At 43.7% G+C, this 14,785-nt stretch overlaps 1 protein-coding gene across 1 annotated transcript; it reads left to right on the forward strand.

Moving 5' to 3' along the window:
* The first annotated feature begins 2,333 nt into the window (after nt 1-2,333).
* Nucleotides 2,334-3,272, forward strand: LOC119921456 (olfactory receptor 1030-like). Its single transcript, XM_038741669.1, has one exon. It carries the CDS (start codon nt 2,334-2,336, stop codon nt 3,270-3,272), a length of 939 nt encoding a protein of 312 aa, XP_038597597.1.
* The last annotated feature ends 11,513 nt before the right edge of the window (nt 3,273-14,785 follow it).

A 14,785-nucleotide genomic window follows, 5' to 3' on the forward strand; every position in this document is an offset into this window, starting at 1 on the left:
GAGGGCATTCCAGGCCAGGGGGATGACATGGGCCGGGGGTCGATGGCGGGACAGGCAAGAACGATGCACGGTGAGGAGATTAGCAGCAGAGGGTGTGGGCTGGGCTGTAGAAGAAGAGAAGGGAGGTGAGGTAGGAGGGGGCGAGGTGATGGAGAGCCTTGAAGCCGAGGGTGAGGAGTTTCTGCCTGATGCGTAGGTTGATTGGTAGTCACTGGAGATTTTTGAGGACATGTTTACCAATTATATTATATTGTATTTTCTCAGGTGCTTAGTACAGTGCTCTGCACACAATAGTCATACTCTACTATCGAGTTTCTGCAGGATCTGAAGTGAGTCACTTAATCTCAGCTACTTGTCACAATTATACCACCATCATATGCCTCCAACCATACCCGTGATACCTTCAAAATTGAGCTGACCACAACCTTATCAACCTAACCTAACCTAGCTGTCCTGGCTGTGTCTCTGACTCTGCAGTGAGAGAGCAGTGGGGGCGAGGAGAAAGGCAACTTCAGTTAACAGAAACACTTATGGGGAACCAGGATTACATATAAGCATCAAGTGCTCTATACAGTGCCCTGTACACAGTAAGTCTTCTATAAATACCACTGATTGATTGAAGATGCTTGGAGTTTGTTTTGGACATTCCCCAGAAGCACTTGCTTTGGGAGGAAATGCAAACCACCGACTAGAACCTTAGATGTACCATGTGGAGAGCATGAATTTTGTAGATTTTCCCTGGTAATTCTCCCCCAGGTATTCCACACAGCATAATTTGTAAAACAGAATCCTTCTACTCCACACAGTTTGGGGAATGTATTCTCCTTTTTCATATTCTGGTTTGTGGACTTGCTCCTCAAAAGAATTAGGTCTTACTTTCTCCTCCTAAACAGGGATGAAATTAGGGCTCACTATGCCTATTTGAAATCTGTATGTGACATTGCTGTATACCTTATGGGCCTCTTTCAAAGATTTATATTGTACAGTGGGGAAGGACTGCTTTGAGATTAAATGGCTATTGCATATATTTACTCCTTTGTGATTCCACTGTCCCTTAGATTTCCCAAGTCACCGGCAAATATAATCCACCACAGCTTTTGAGATGATAATCATCTTGCTATCCTGCCAGGATTTTATTTTATTTCAGTTGATTCAGACTCATGGAAATACCAGCAGTTGCTATCCTGAGTCATCTTCTAATTGAGGTCGTTCCATGTTACCTCCAAGAGGCCTTCCACAACTAACCCAATCAATCAATCAATCAATTGTATTTATTGAGCACTTGCTGTGTTCAAAGCACACTGTGCGCAAGCCCCTCATTAATTCATTCATTCATTCATTCATTCAGGCAATTGTACTTATTGAGCGCTTACTGTGTGCAGAGCACTGTACTAAGCGCTTGGGAAGTACAAGTTGGTAACATATAGACACAGTCCCTACCCAAAAGCGGGATCACAGTCTAGAAGGGGGAGACAGACAACAAAACAAAATATATTAACAAAATAAAATGAATAGAATAAATATGTACAGGTAAAATAAATAGAGTAATAAATACGTACAAACATATATGCTTATATACAGGTGCTGTGGGGAGGGGAAGGAGGTAAGGCAGGAGGGATGGGGAGGGGGAGGATGGGAAGAGGAAGGAGGGGGCTCAGTCTGGGAAGGCCTCCTGGAGGAGGTGAGCTCTCAGTAGGGCTTTGAAGGGAGGAAGAGAGCTAGCTTGGCAGATGTGCAGAGGGAGGACATTCCAGGCCAGAGGTCGACAGTGGGACAGGCAAGAACGAGGCACAGCAAGGAGATTAGTGGCAGAGGAGCGGAGGGTGTGGACTGGGCTGTAGAAGGAGAGAAGGGAAGTTAGGTAGGAGGGGGCGAGGTGATGCAGAGCCTTGAAGCCGAGGGTGAGGAGTTTTTCCCTGATGCGTAGGTTGATTGGTAGCCACTGGAAATTTTTCCCCATCATTTCCCCATCTAAGCCTTCCTTTCTATATCACCTATGCACTTGGGACTATTCCCACTGAACACTTTGATATTCACCTCTCTCCCATCCCCACACTAGTTAGGTACATCCCCATCTGTAATATTTTTAAATGTCTATTTCCCCTTCTCTTCGGTAAGCTCTTTGTGGGCAGGTTTGTACTGTGTATTTTGTACTGTACTCTCCCAAGCATTTAGTAAAGTGATTGGCACACAGTAACTGTACATTAAATATTACTGATTGATTGAAAGAACTCCAAGAAGTGAGAGACAAGAGAAGGAAAGAAAGGGTCCCATTCACGTCTATTAATGGCCCTTTGTTTTGTATTTTAGTTGATTAAATTAAAATGAGAAAAATGTCTAATAGGAATCGTACAGAAGTGACTGAATTTATTCTCCTGGGGCTGAAGGTTCAAGCAGAGCTGCGTCCTCTCCTCTTTGTAATGTTTCTCATCATCTACCTCATCACTGTGGTGGGGAATGTCGGCATGATTGTTCTCATTCGAATCACTCCCAGACTGCACAATCCCATGTACTTTTTCCTCAGCCACCTCTCCTTTGTGGATTTATGCTATGCCACCAATATCTCCCCTCAGATGCTGGTGCATTTCTTATCAGAGAAAAAGACTGTTTCCTCTGTCGGTTGTTTCATTCAATTTACTATTTTTGTCTTACTGGCCATCACCGAATACTATCTGCTAACAATCATGGCTTACGACCGCTACGTGGCAATTTGCAGCCCGCTGCTTTACGGCAGCAAAATGTCTAGGGGAGTCTGCATCAGTCTGGTGATGGCTCTCTATGTCTATGGTTTCCTTAATGGCTTGATCCAGACGGTGCTGATGCTACGTTTGTCATTTTGCGGTTCTAATGAAGTCAATCACTTCTACTGTACCGATCCTCCTCTCCTACTCCTGTCTTGCTCTGACACCTTCGTCAAAGAAACTGCCATGTTTGTGGTTGCTGGTTTCAACCTCATCTGCTCTCTCTTGATCATTCTCATCTCCTATGGTTTCATCTTTGCTGCCATCCTGAGGATCTGTTCGGCTGAGGGGAGACTCAAAGCCTTCTCCACCTGTGGCTCCCACCTGACTGCTGTCACCATATTTTATGGGACTCTTCTCTGCATGCATCTAACACCTCCCAATGAACGGTCGGTTGAACAGGGGAAAATCATTGCTCTCTTTTATACCTTTGTGTGCCCAATGTTGAACTCTTTCATATACATCATGAGGAATAATGATGTGAAGGACGCCATGAACAGTGTTCTCAAATTTCAGTTGTTGACCAAATAACTCTGGTCAACACTTTCTCGAATCTGCTTTCTGGCAGAGGCATTTGAGTTGAATTCTGTTTCAGATTAATAACATTTTTTAGTATTCCAAATCAGTGATGATGATTTTTGTGGTATTTGTTAAGCATTCACTATGTGCCAAGAACTATGGTAAATACAGTTCAATTAGATCAGACTTGGTCCCCCTGCCACTTGGGGCTCACAGTTGTAGAAAGAGAGAAAAAATGCATTTAATCCTCATTTTAAAGATAAGAAAGCTGAGGCACAGAGAAGCTAAGTGACTTGCCCAAGGGCACACTGCAGACAAATGGCAGCTGAAATTAGAACTCAAGTCTCCTGATTTCCAGTCCTGTGCTGTACGACTTCCCTCAGTACCTCTAGAAGACTTAATGGTATTCAGGAGCCACTTGAGGCACTGGACCTGGGCCTCTCTTGGCATCTTTAGCCCCTTTGGGTAGCCCCATGCTCTTCTGAACCCATAATACAGTCAGCCAGTCTGTTGATACCCCCCCATCCTGACTTGGTGTGTACTCACTCTCTTGCTCCACAGGTGCCCTCCCTGCCATCCTTCTCGGTGCATATATCGGTTTTCATTACCAATACATTCTCCCCAAACCAGAGGTGGATGCCACGGTTTACCTGGGCAAGCTCAAGTAAAGATGTGCTCCCTGGTGCAGTTGAATCAACACAGGTCTTGAAGTAACACAGGTCTTGAAGTAACACAGGTCTTCCTCTGCTCATCACCCTGCAGTCCTTCACAATCAAACCCAGACATTTATTTCATCTCTGATTCCTTTACTTTCCTCCTTTACTCTGCTTTATATTAGTTTTAAATTTCTCAAATCCATTTCTTAGATCTTTTAACCTCCCCCTTCTATGTGGAAAAACCTGGATATATCCATCTAGAATGTAAGCTCAATGTGGGCATGGAATGTATCTGTTTATTGTTGTATTGTAGTCTCCCAAGAGCACAATAGTGTTCAATAAGTGTTCAATAAATATCCATCTAGAATGTAAGCTCATTGTGGGAACGGAATGTATCTGTTTATTGTTGTATTATAGTCTCCCAAGAGCACAATAAGTGTTCAATAAATATGACGATAACCTGACCAAGTTGCTTCTTTCAACAACTTCAAAATATTCCTCAGAGACCTTGGCCCTGAAATTATTTTTTGATGCTATCATAAACTATATGATTAAAAAAACAGGTACCATGAACTCTCCAGATACGACAGTGGGTTAGTCTCGGGGTAATATCCAGCCGACCAAAGATCTGGTCTTCACAGAGAAGACTTCAAATCAAAGACCCTTGGACCCTCTGCACTGGAGAAAACGCACCCTTCGTTTTTTCATTCCCTTGCCTCTAGGTGAGTCTTTGTTAAATAAATGGTTTGAGACAGTTAAAGAAGCAACCACTTAAAAACTGCTAGTGATGACACTGACACTCTGAAATGGGCATGCAGGTCAAAGTGTAAAAAGGTCAAATTAATTTAAGCAAACAAGCATGCTGAATTTCATTTTAATTTCCTATGTGTCTATTGCAATTCCAACGAAGTTGCTCAGGGAAACACCTGACAGCCTGATCAGGCAGTTGGTCCTGGAAAGGTGATTAACTGTTTGAACAGTTCTTGGGTTACTGTAGTCTTCAATCAATCAACCAATTATATTAATTGAACTCTTAGTGGGTGCAAAGTCCTGAGCACTTGGGAGAGTACAGTGTAACAGAGCTTGTTGACAAGTTCCCTGCCCACACTTAGCTTGCATTGTAGAGGGGGAGGCAGACATTAATACAAATAGCTACATTATGCCTATGTACATAAGTGCTGTGGGGCTGAGGGATAAGTGAATAAAGGTAGCAAACTGAGAAACAGAATAATCTTGTGGATATAGCATGGGCTTGGGAGGCAGAAAGGCCTGGGTTCTAGTCCTGGCTCCACTATTTGTCTGCTATGTGACCTTGGGCAAATCACATAACTTCTCTGTGCCTCAGTTCCATCATCTAAAATATGTGAATTGAGATTGTGAGCTCCATGTGGGACATAGATTGTGTACAACCTGATTAACTTGTATCTACCCCACTGCTTAATACAGTGTCTGGCACGTAGTGAACACTCCCAAATACCATGAAAAAACTAATGCAATCAAAGACTTCAGTAGTATTTGAGAGGTAGCCTTTTCTATGACTATTGTGACCACTTCCCCTCCCCCTACTTAAACGCTGAGTTGATTAGAGTTGCAACTACATCTGTTAATTTATTTCATTATCTGTCTCACCCTATAGACACTAAGCCCCTTGTGAGCAGAGATTGCGTTTAACCAGTTTTATTGTATTGTACTTTCCCAGGCCTTTAATAGAGTGTTCTGCTCACATAAGTGCTCAATAAATACAATCTTCATCCTACTTTATCCAGTGCCTAGCACAGTGCTTGATACATTGTAATAATAATAATGATAATAATAATAATAATAACAATAATAATAATGGGCCAAGCACCAGGGTAGATACAAAATAATCAGGTCAGACACTGTCCTTATCACACATGAGGCTTAGAGTCTAGTGGAATTAATAAATAACTGGGGTGGTTGATCCATCATTCCATGCAAGCTCAAGGACTTTTTCTATCTGGAGGAAAGACTTTATAAGATCTGCCTTGTTCTGAGACCACAGATCTTAATCTACAAGATTCCTTCATCCATGGAAGAAAAAAAAAGTCTTGTCTAATTCAAATATCCAGAGTGTTATAAGAAAAGGATATCACTCTTTTCTTTCTAGTGAAGGACCTCTGTATCTCGCGGTAATTGAAAAATAGCCAAAATAGATGAGGGACATATTTCAGAAAGTAAAAATCCAAACAAATTAATTGTTTCCTTTCACTTCGAACCTACAGAGACATCGATCAATCAGTCCTTCAGCATTTTTTATTAAATGCTTACAAGGATAATTATACATTTCAAAATGTGCTGCTGTAATTCTACATTGTCTTTTCAAGGTTCATTGCAAAGAGACTGAGCAGGGTAAAGGGTACCATCCCCCAGTATTCAGTCACCGGGCTTCAATTATATAAAAGCACTGCCACATTTTAAACCTATACCACCCACCCTCTTTTCAAACTCTGTGCACTCAAATGTTACTAAATTCCTAAAATGAAAATGAAGGACTTACTGCCGATTCCTCAGAATTTTGGACATCCTTGTTCCTGTGAACCCGTCTCCATATGAGGGCCTGGCTTTCAATTCTATGGGCTGGGAATCTGGTTCATTCTGGATTCTCCCCCTTCAGCCACCCCCCTTCCCAGAGATCCTAATACAATTTCAGTCTCCTCAGGCCCTTTTGGTTCCCTTTATTCATCCCCGTCCTCAGCACTTATGGATGTGTCCCTGATTTATTCATTTATGTCTCTCTTCCCCTCTAAACTGTAAGCTCATTGTGGGCAGGGAATGTGTCTGTTATGTTGTTAAATTGTACTCTCCCACGTGCTTAGTACACTGCTCTACACACAATAAATGCTCAATAAATGTGATTGATTGATTTCCCCCTCTTATGTGTTGCGTGTTGCTTCTGATATCATTGGAGAGGTAACGTGGCCTAGTGAATAGGGCACAGGCCTGGGAGTCAGAGGACCTGGGTTTTAATGCTGGTTCAGCCACTACTCTGCTGTGTGACGTTGGACAAGTCACTTCACTTCTCGTTGCCTACCTTACTTTAACTGTAAAATGGGAATTAAGACTGAGCCCCATGTGGGACATGGACTGTGACCAACCTGATCAACTTATTTATACCCCAATGCTTAGTACAGTGCTTGGCACATAGTAAGTTTATAACAAATATCATTTAAAAGTATCAAAGTGGACACTAGGCTTTCGCTTCCTTTTTGGGATGGAAATTGTACTACTGCCAGATTGTACTTCCCAACTGCTTAGTACAGTGCTCTGCACACAGTAAGTGCTCAATAAATACAATTGAATGAAATAGCAGTTAGCACCTCGTTTCACTCATGAGTCATAATTTTGCCTATTCAGATTTCATGCAAGGGACTTTTCATAATCAACATTGTTAATTTCTGCTCTTCCTTCGTTAAGGGTGAACTCCAGGGATCAGTTCAGAAACAGATATAAATGCTTCTGTATTGTTCTAACTGGTAAACCATTGCAACAATGCCTTCTTTTACAAGACTTATGAAATTCTGAGGGGTTGGCAGTAAATCCTTCATTTCCAGATTACCTAATTTAGAAATTTATATAGCATTTGAGTACACGGAGTTTGAAGAGAGGGTGGGTGGTAAAGGTCTAAAATGTGGCAATCCTTTTGTATAATTGGAATCTGCAATAAAAAAAATTGCTTGGCTGTAGTTAATTCTTTTTTCATTTTTGCCAGTTATTTATCAGCCTGGAGTGTGAATCAAGATTTAGAATATTAGCAATTCCATAATCACACCTAAATTCTCCTATTAACTTTTCAATCCATAAAGGATGCACCCTACCTACTAGGCTAAGTGTTCAGTTTAGAGACAAGAAGTGTACATGAATTCTGCAAAAGCACATGATAATTTCATATCAAATTATCTTTAAATATTAGTGAAGACATTTCTTATGACATTTGATGATAATGGTCAAGAATAGGTATAATATGTAGTTATAAGAAGGAAATCTTGGCTACATTGACAGCCTAGTTGCATCCTCTGAAAAAATCAAAGGATTCTTGAGTGTTTCCCCTTCCCTGTCTTCTTCTGTCTCTCTGATTTTTTAATGATATTTGTTCAGCACTTACTATGTGCCAGGCCCTGTACTAAGCACTGGAGTAGATACAAGATAATCAGTTTGGATACAGTCCCTGGCTCACATGGGGCTCAAGGTCTAACCCCCATTTTACAAATGAGGTAACTGAGGTACAGAGAAATTAAATGACCTGCCCAAGGTCATATAGCCGATAAGTGGTTGAGCCAGGATTAGAACCCAGTTTCTTCTGATTCCCAGACCCGAGCTCAGTACAAAAGGGAACATTGCTTCTCCTAATTGTCCTTTTTCTTTACCCCATAATTATATGGTATTTCTTCGATCTCTCTTTTGGTTCTCCCTTTTTAATTCTCATATCTTGATTACTTTCCTGTCCTATTTTTTCATCGTCCTCCATCTTCTTCCATGCTCCCTCCATTTTTCTTGTTAGCCCTGACAACCCCTCAGACATTCAGAAGACTGCAACATCTGCTCCTCATACTCCCATGCCTGGCTTCCCCCACCCCTGCAACCCACACACAGCATTCCCATACTCACAATCCCTCCAGCTTCCCCTTTGATGGGTATTTTGAAGGCAGAGGCAAAATGGCGACTGGAAATTCTTACATTTTGGTTTGAGCATCTGAAGAAAAATTAGCAATTTGGGGCATGGCTAACATACTATCACCAGGCTAATGAGATTCTTCCAAACATCCCACTTCCCCATCCTCTCATGATCTGGCCTGCTGGAGGAACCAGCCTAGGCAGTTGCACTGCTATCCTTCTCATCCCTCCTAACTTGGAATTTCATGGCTCCCTGCTGCCTCCTTCATTAAACTCTCTCTCTCCAGAAGCCCCGGATTCTTACCCTGACCTCCTTACCTGCTACTTCAGACTAAAAATCCCCCCATCCCCTGTGCACTTAGTTGCTGTGGGTCATAACCTAGACTGCCAGTAAATCTAGAAAACGTGGAACCAGAAAGTGGATATCCTATGTCATGGCATGATCCATAAAGTAGAAACAGTGAGTTAGGCAACTGATTGACTGCAGACTCTTTTAGAAAATGATCATCTAATCATTTGCTCACATGCTCCTACAAGAGCTCCTAAAATGCTTTGTTTTTTTTTTTTTAACAAGGCTGGGTTTTCACTAGGTAATTTTGTAATTTGTTGAGTTCCTCAAAGTGCTTAGGAGTTGTCAAGACCATATTCAGTCAGTCAGTCAGTCAATCGTATTCATTGAACAATTACTGTGTGTACTAAGCCCTTAAGAGAGTATAATACAACAATAAATAGATACATTCCCTCGCCAAAGTGAGCTTACTGTAATTCATTCATTCATTCATTCAATCGCATTTATTGAGCACTTACTATGTGCAGAGCACTGTGCTAAACGCTTAGGAAGTACAAGTAGGCAACATATAGAGACGGTCATTACCCAACAACGGGCTCACAGTCTACAAGGGGGAGACAAACAAAACAAAACATGTAGACAGGTGTCAAAATTGTCAGAACAAATAGAATTGTAGCTATATGCACATCATTAACAAAATAAATAGAATAGTAAGTATGTACAAGTAAAATAAATAGAGTAATAAATCTGTACAAATATATGCAAGTGCTGTGGGGAGGGGAAGGAACTAGGAGGGGGGATGGGGAGGAGGAGAGGAAAAAGGGGGCTCAGTCTGGAAAGGCCTCCCAGAGGAGGTGAGCTCTCAGTAGGGCTTTGAAGGGAGAAAGAGAGCTAGCTTAGCAGATGTGTAGACGGAGGGCATTCCAGGCCAGGGTAAGGACGTGGGCCAGGAGTCAACAGCGGGACAGGCGAGAATGAGGTACATTGAGGAGGTTAGTGGCAGAGGAGTGGAGGGTGTGGGCTGGGCTGTAGAAGGAGAGAAGGGAGGTGAGGTAGGAGGGGCCGAGGTGACGCAGAGCCTTGAAGCTGAGAGTGAGGAGTTTTTGCTTGATTCGTAGGTTGACAGGCAGCCACTGGAGATTTTTGAGGAGGGGGGTAACATTCCCAGAGCGTTTCTGCACAAAGATGATCCGGGCAGCAGAGTGAAGTATGGACTGAAGTCGAGAGAGACAGGAGGATGGGAGATCAGAGAAGAGGCTAATCAATCAATCAATCAATCAATCGTATTTATTGAGTGCTTACTATGTGCAGAGCACTGTACTAAGCGCTTGGGAAGTACAAATTGGCATCACATAGAGACAGTCCCTGCTCAACAGTGGGCTCACAGTCTAAAAGGGGGAGACAGAGAACAGAACCAAACATACCAACAAAATAAAATAAGTAGGATAGAAATGTACAAGTAAAATAAATAAATAAATAAATAAATAGAGTAATAAATATGTACAACCATATATACATATATACAGGTGCTGTGGGGAAGGGAAGGAGGTAAGATGGGGGGATTGAGAGGGGGACGAGGGGGAGAGGAAAGAAGGGGCTCAGTCTGGGAAGGCCTCCTGGAGGAGGTGAGCTCTCAGCAGGGCCTTGAAGGGAGGAAGAGAGCTAGCTTGGCGGATGGGCAGAGGGAGGGCATTCCAGGCCCGGGGGATGACGTGGGCCGGGGGTCGATGGCGGGACAGGCGAGAGCGAGGTACAGTGAGGAGATTAGTGGTGGAGGAGTGGAGGGTGCGGGCTGGGTAGTAGAAGGAGAGAAGGGAGGTGAGGTAGGAGGGGGCGAGGTGATGGACAGCCTTGAAGCCCAGGGTGAGGAGTTTCTGCCTGATGCGCAGATTGATCGGTAGCCATTGGAGGTTTTTGAGGAGGGGAGTAATATGTCCAGAGCGTTTCTGGACAAAAATAATCCGGGCAGCAGCATGAAGTATGGATTGAAGTGGAGAGAGACACGAGGATGGGAGATCAGAGAGAAGGCTAGTGCAGTAGTCCAGACGGGATAGGATGAGAGCTTGAATTAGCAGGGTAGCGGTTTGGATGGAGAGGAAAGGGCGGATCTTGGCAATGTTGCGGAGCTGAGACCGGTAGGTTTTGGTGACGGCTTGGATGTGAGGGGTGAATGAGAGAGCGGAGTCGAGGATGACACCAAGGTTGCGGGCTTGTGAGACGGGAAGGATGGTAGTGCCATCAACAGAGATGGGAAAGTCAGGGAGAGGACAAGGTTTGGGAGGGAAGACAAGGAGTTCAGTCTTCGACATGTTGAGCTTTAGGTGGTGGGCGGACATCCAGATGGAGATGTCCTGAAGGCAGGAGGAGATGCGAGCCTGGAGGGAGGGGGAGAGAGCAGGGGCAGAGATGTAGATCTGGGTGTCATCAGCGTAGAGATGATAGTTGAAGCCGTGGGAGCAAATGAGGTCACCAAGGGAGTGAGTGTATATTGAGAACAGAAGGGGACCAAGCACTGAACCTTGGGGAACCCCCACAGTAAGAGGATGGGAGGGGGAGGAGGAGCCTGCAAAAGAGACTGAGAAAGAACGACCGGAGAGATAAGAGGAGAAGCAGGAGAGGATGGAGTCTGTGAAGCCAAGGTCAGATAACGTGTTGAGGAGAAGGGGGTGGTCCACAGTGTCAAAGGCAGCTGAGAGGTCGAGGAGGATTAGGACAGAGTATGAGCCGTTGGATTTGGCAAGCAGGAGGTCATTGGTGACCTTTGAGAGCGCAGTTTCCGTGGAATGTAGGGGACGGAAGCCAGACTGGAGGGGGTCGAGGAGAGAGTTGTTGTTGAGGAATTCTAGGCAGCGCGTGTAGACAACTCGTTCAAGGAGTTTGGAACGGAATGGTAGGAGGGATATGGGACGATAACTAGAAGGTGAGGTGGGGTCAAGAGAGGGTTTTTTTAGGATGGGAGAGACATGGGCATGTTTGAAGGCAGAGGGGAAGGAACCAGTGGAGAGTGAGTGGTTGAAGATGGAAGTTAAGGAGGGGAGAAGGGATGGAGCTAGAGATTTCATAAGATGAGAGGGAATGGGGTCAGAAGCACAGGTGGCCGGAGTAGCACTTGAGAGGAGGGAGGAGAGTTCCTCTGAGGATACCGCTGGGAAGGATGGGAGAGTAGCAGAGAGTGTTGAGAGCCGGGGGGTTGGAGAAAGGGGGGAAGAGACTTTGGGGAGGTCGGACCTGATGGATTGAATTTTGTTAATGAAGTAGGAGGCCAGATCGTTGGGGGTGAGGGAAGGAGGAGGGGGAGGAACCGGGGGCCTGAGAAGGGAGAAGGCTAATGCAGTAATCCAGTAGAGATAGGATGAGAGATTGAACCAGCAAGGTAGTGGTTTGGATGGAGGGGAAAGGGCAGATCTTGGCAATGTTGTGAAGGTGAGACCTGCAGGTTTTGGTGACGGATTGGATGTGTGAGGTGAATGACAGAGCGGGGTCGAGGATGACACCAAGGTTGTGGACTTGTGAAACGGGAAGGATGGTAGTGCCATCTGCAGTGACGGAAAAGTCAGGGAGAGGGCAGGGTTTGGTTGGGAAGGTAAGGAGTTCAATCTTTGACATACTGAATTTTAGATGGTGGGCAGACATCCAGATGGAGATGTCCCGAAGGCAGGGGGAGATACGAGTATGGAGGGAGGGAGAAAGAGCAGGGGCAAAGATGTAGATTTGGGTGCCATCAGCGTAGAGATGTTAGTTGAAGCCGTGGGAGCGAATGAGTTCATCAAATGAGTGAATGTAGATAGAGAATAGAATAGAATAGAAGGAGATCAACAACTGACCCTTGAGGAACCCCTACAGTAAGGGGATGGGAAGGGGAGGAGTAGCCCACAAAGGAGACTGAGAATGAATGGTCGGAGAGATACAAGGATAACCAGGAGAGGACGGAGTCTGTGAAGCCAACAGACACATTCCTGCCCACAACGAACTCACAGTCTAGAGACGAGCTCACTGCCTGATGTTACACACCGACACACAATCATTTCTTTAGGCAGTTTCCAGGCAGAACCATGTCATCAGAAGAATAAATTGTGTTCCCTTCAAAACAGAAGGTGTACACTTGTGCATTGGAAGAACTGACTGTAAAGTAAATTTCCGTACCGTTTTTTTTCCCCAAAATACTCTAGACTGTTAACTCGTTGTGGGCAGGGAATGTGTCTGTTTATTCACTCATTCAATCGTATTTATTGAGCGCTTACTGTGTGCAGAGCACTGTACTAAGCGCTTGGAAGTGCAAGTTGGCAGCATACAGAGACGGTCCCTACCCAACAGCGGGCTCACAGTCTAGAAGGGGGAGACATTATTGTTTATTTTTGTATTTTATTGTTTATTGTTTATTGTTGTATTGTACACTCTCAAGCACTTAGTACAGTGCTCTGCAAACAGTAAGTGCTCAATAAATGACATTGAATGAATTAATGAATTTGCACATCAACAATTTTAATCAATTTTCACAATATCTCCGGAAGGTAAGAAGAGGCAGAAATTACTATCCCCATTCCAGGAAGAGGACATTGATGTTGAGAAGTCGTGAACTTGCCTTAGGTCAATCAGCAAGTCAACAGTTGAGTTGAGACCAGAATTTTGGTCCTCATAACTCCCAGAATCATACTCTTACCACAGTACTCCTTGGAGAAAATTCATATGAGAAGATTGTGACAGATGGTAGGGTTGTAGCTGATGAGTGCTGAGAAATTTGCACAGATAACCCACAAATGAATACTACAAATGGACAAATGAGTTGAATGTACCTGATCTTCGTTGAGTAATAATCTTGCATCTTTATCAAATTGAAATTGGAAACCATTCTGTCTTCCTCCTTTCTCAATGAGCTGCCCTAACATCTTCCCTCTAGAACTCTTCGTGGTTTTACCCTGTTACTTATTGAGTTGTTTTTCTCCTAGGCTTCTCGGGTGTGTGTATATATTCCTCAAATGACTCACCCTTTTTTCTTCTATCTAAATGTTTAATGGGGAATACAAAAAAAGGTATCCCATGTGTACCCTGATGTGAACATTGTAAGGAATAAATAAATGCCTGACCAAAATCGCATGACTGTGACTGAGTTCATCTTCCTGGGGATTGTGGACTCCAAGGAGCTTCAACTCATTCTTTTCATCTTGTTTTTAGCTCTGTGCTCACCATGCTAGGGAACTTGAAGATGATGGTGCTGATCTGAGTGGATTCACCACTCGATACCCACGTGTATTTTTTTCTCATCGGCTTGTCCTTTGCTGATGTTTGCTAATCATCCACAATCACCCCCAAATGCTGGTGGATTTATTATCTCAGAGGAAAGCCATCTGTTTTGTGCGCTGCTTTCTGCAGATGTATGTTTTCATGGCCTTGGCCACAACTGAATGTATTTTTTTGGGTTGATGGCCTATGACCATTATACTGCCATCTGCAACCCTCTGCCCTATACTGATCACTGGTGCATGTGTTGCAGCCTTCTTGAATTCAGTGATTCATACAAGTTACACAAGTAGCCTGCCTTTCTGTGACTCTAATATCATCCAACATTTTTTCTGAGACAGACCTACACTCCTCAAACTCTCCTGTTCACCCACGTGAATAAAAAGATTATTTTCACCTGTGCAAAATTAAATATGCCAGACACATTATTGATCATTCTGAGTTCTTATACATATATTCTCTCCTCCATCTTGCACATGCATTCTGATGAGGGCAAACACAAAGTCTTCTCTACCTGTGCTTCCCACCTGATGGCTGTTACTATATTCTATGGGATGATAATCTTTTCATATCTACAACCCAGTTCCAGCTATTCACTAAATGAAGATTGTGTGGTGTCAGTCTTCTGCATGGTGGTGATCCCCATGTTAAACCAACTCCCTGATTTACAGTTTGAGATACAAGGAGGTGAAGGAAGCTCTAAAGAAACT

This window comes from Tachyglossus aculeatus, assembly GCF_015852505.1.
Source record: "Tachyglossus aculeatus isolate mTacAcu1 chromosome 12 unlocalized genomic scaffold, mTacAcu1.pri SUPER_6_unloc_2, whole genome shotgun sequence".
Classification (NCBI taxonomy): Eukaryota; Metazoa; Chordata; class Mammalia; order Monotremata; family Tachyglossidae; genus Tachyglossus; species Tachyglossus aculeatus.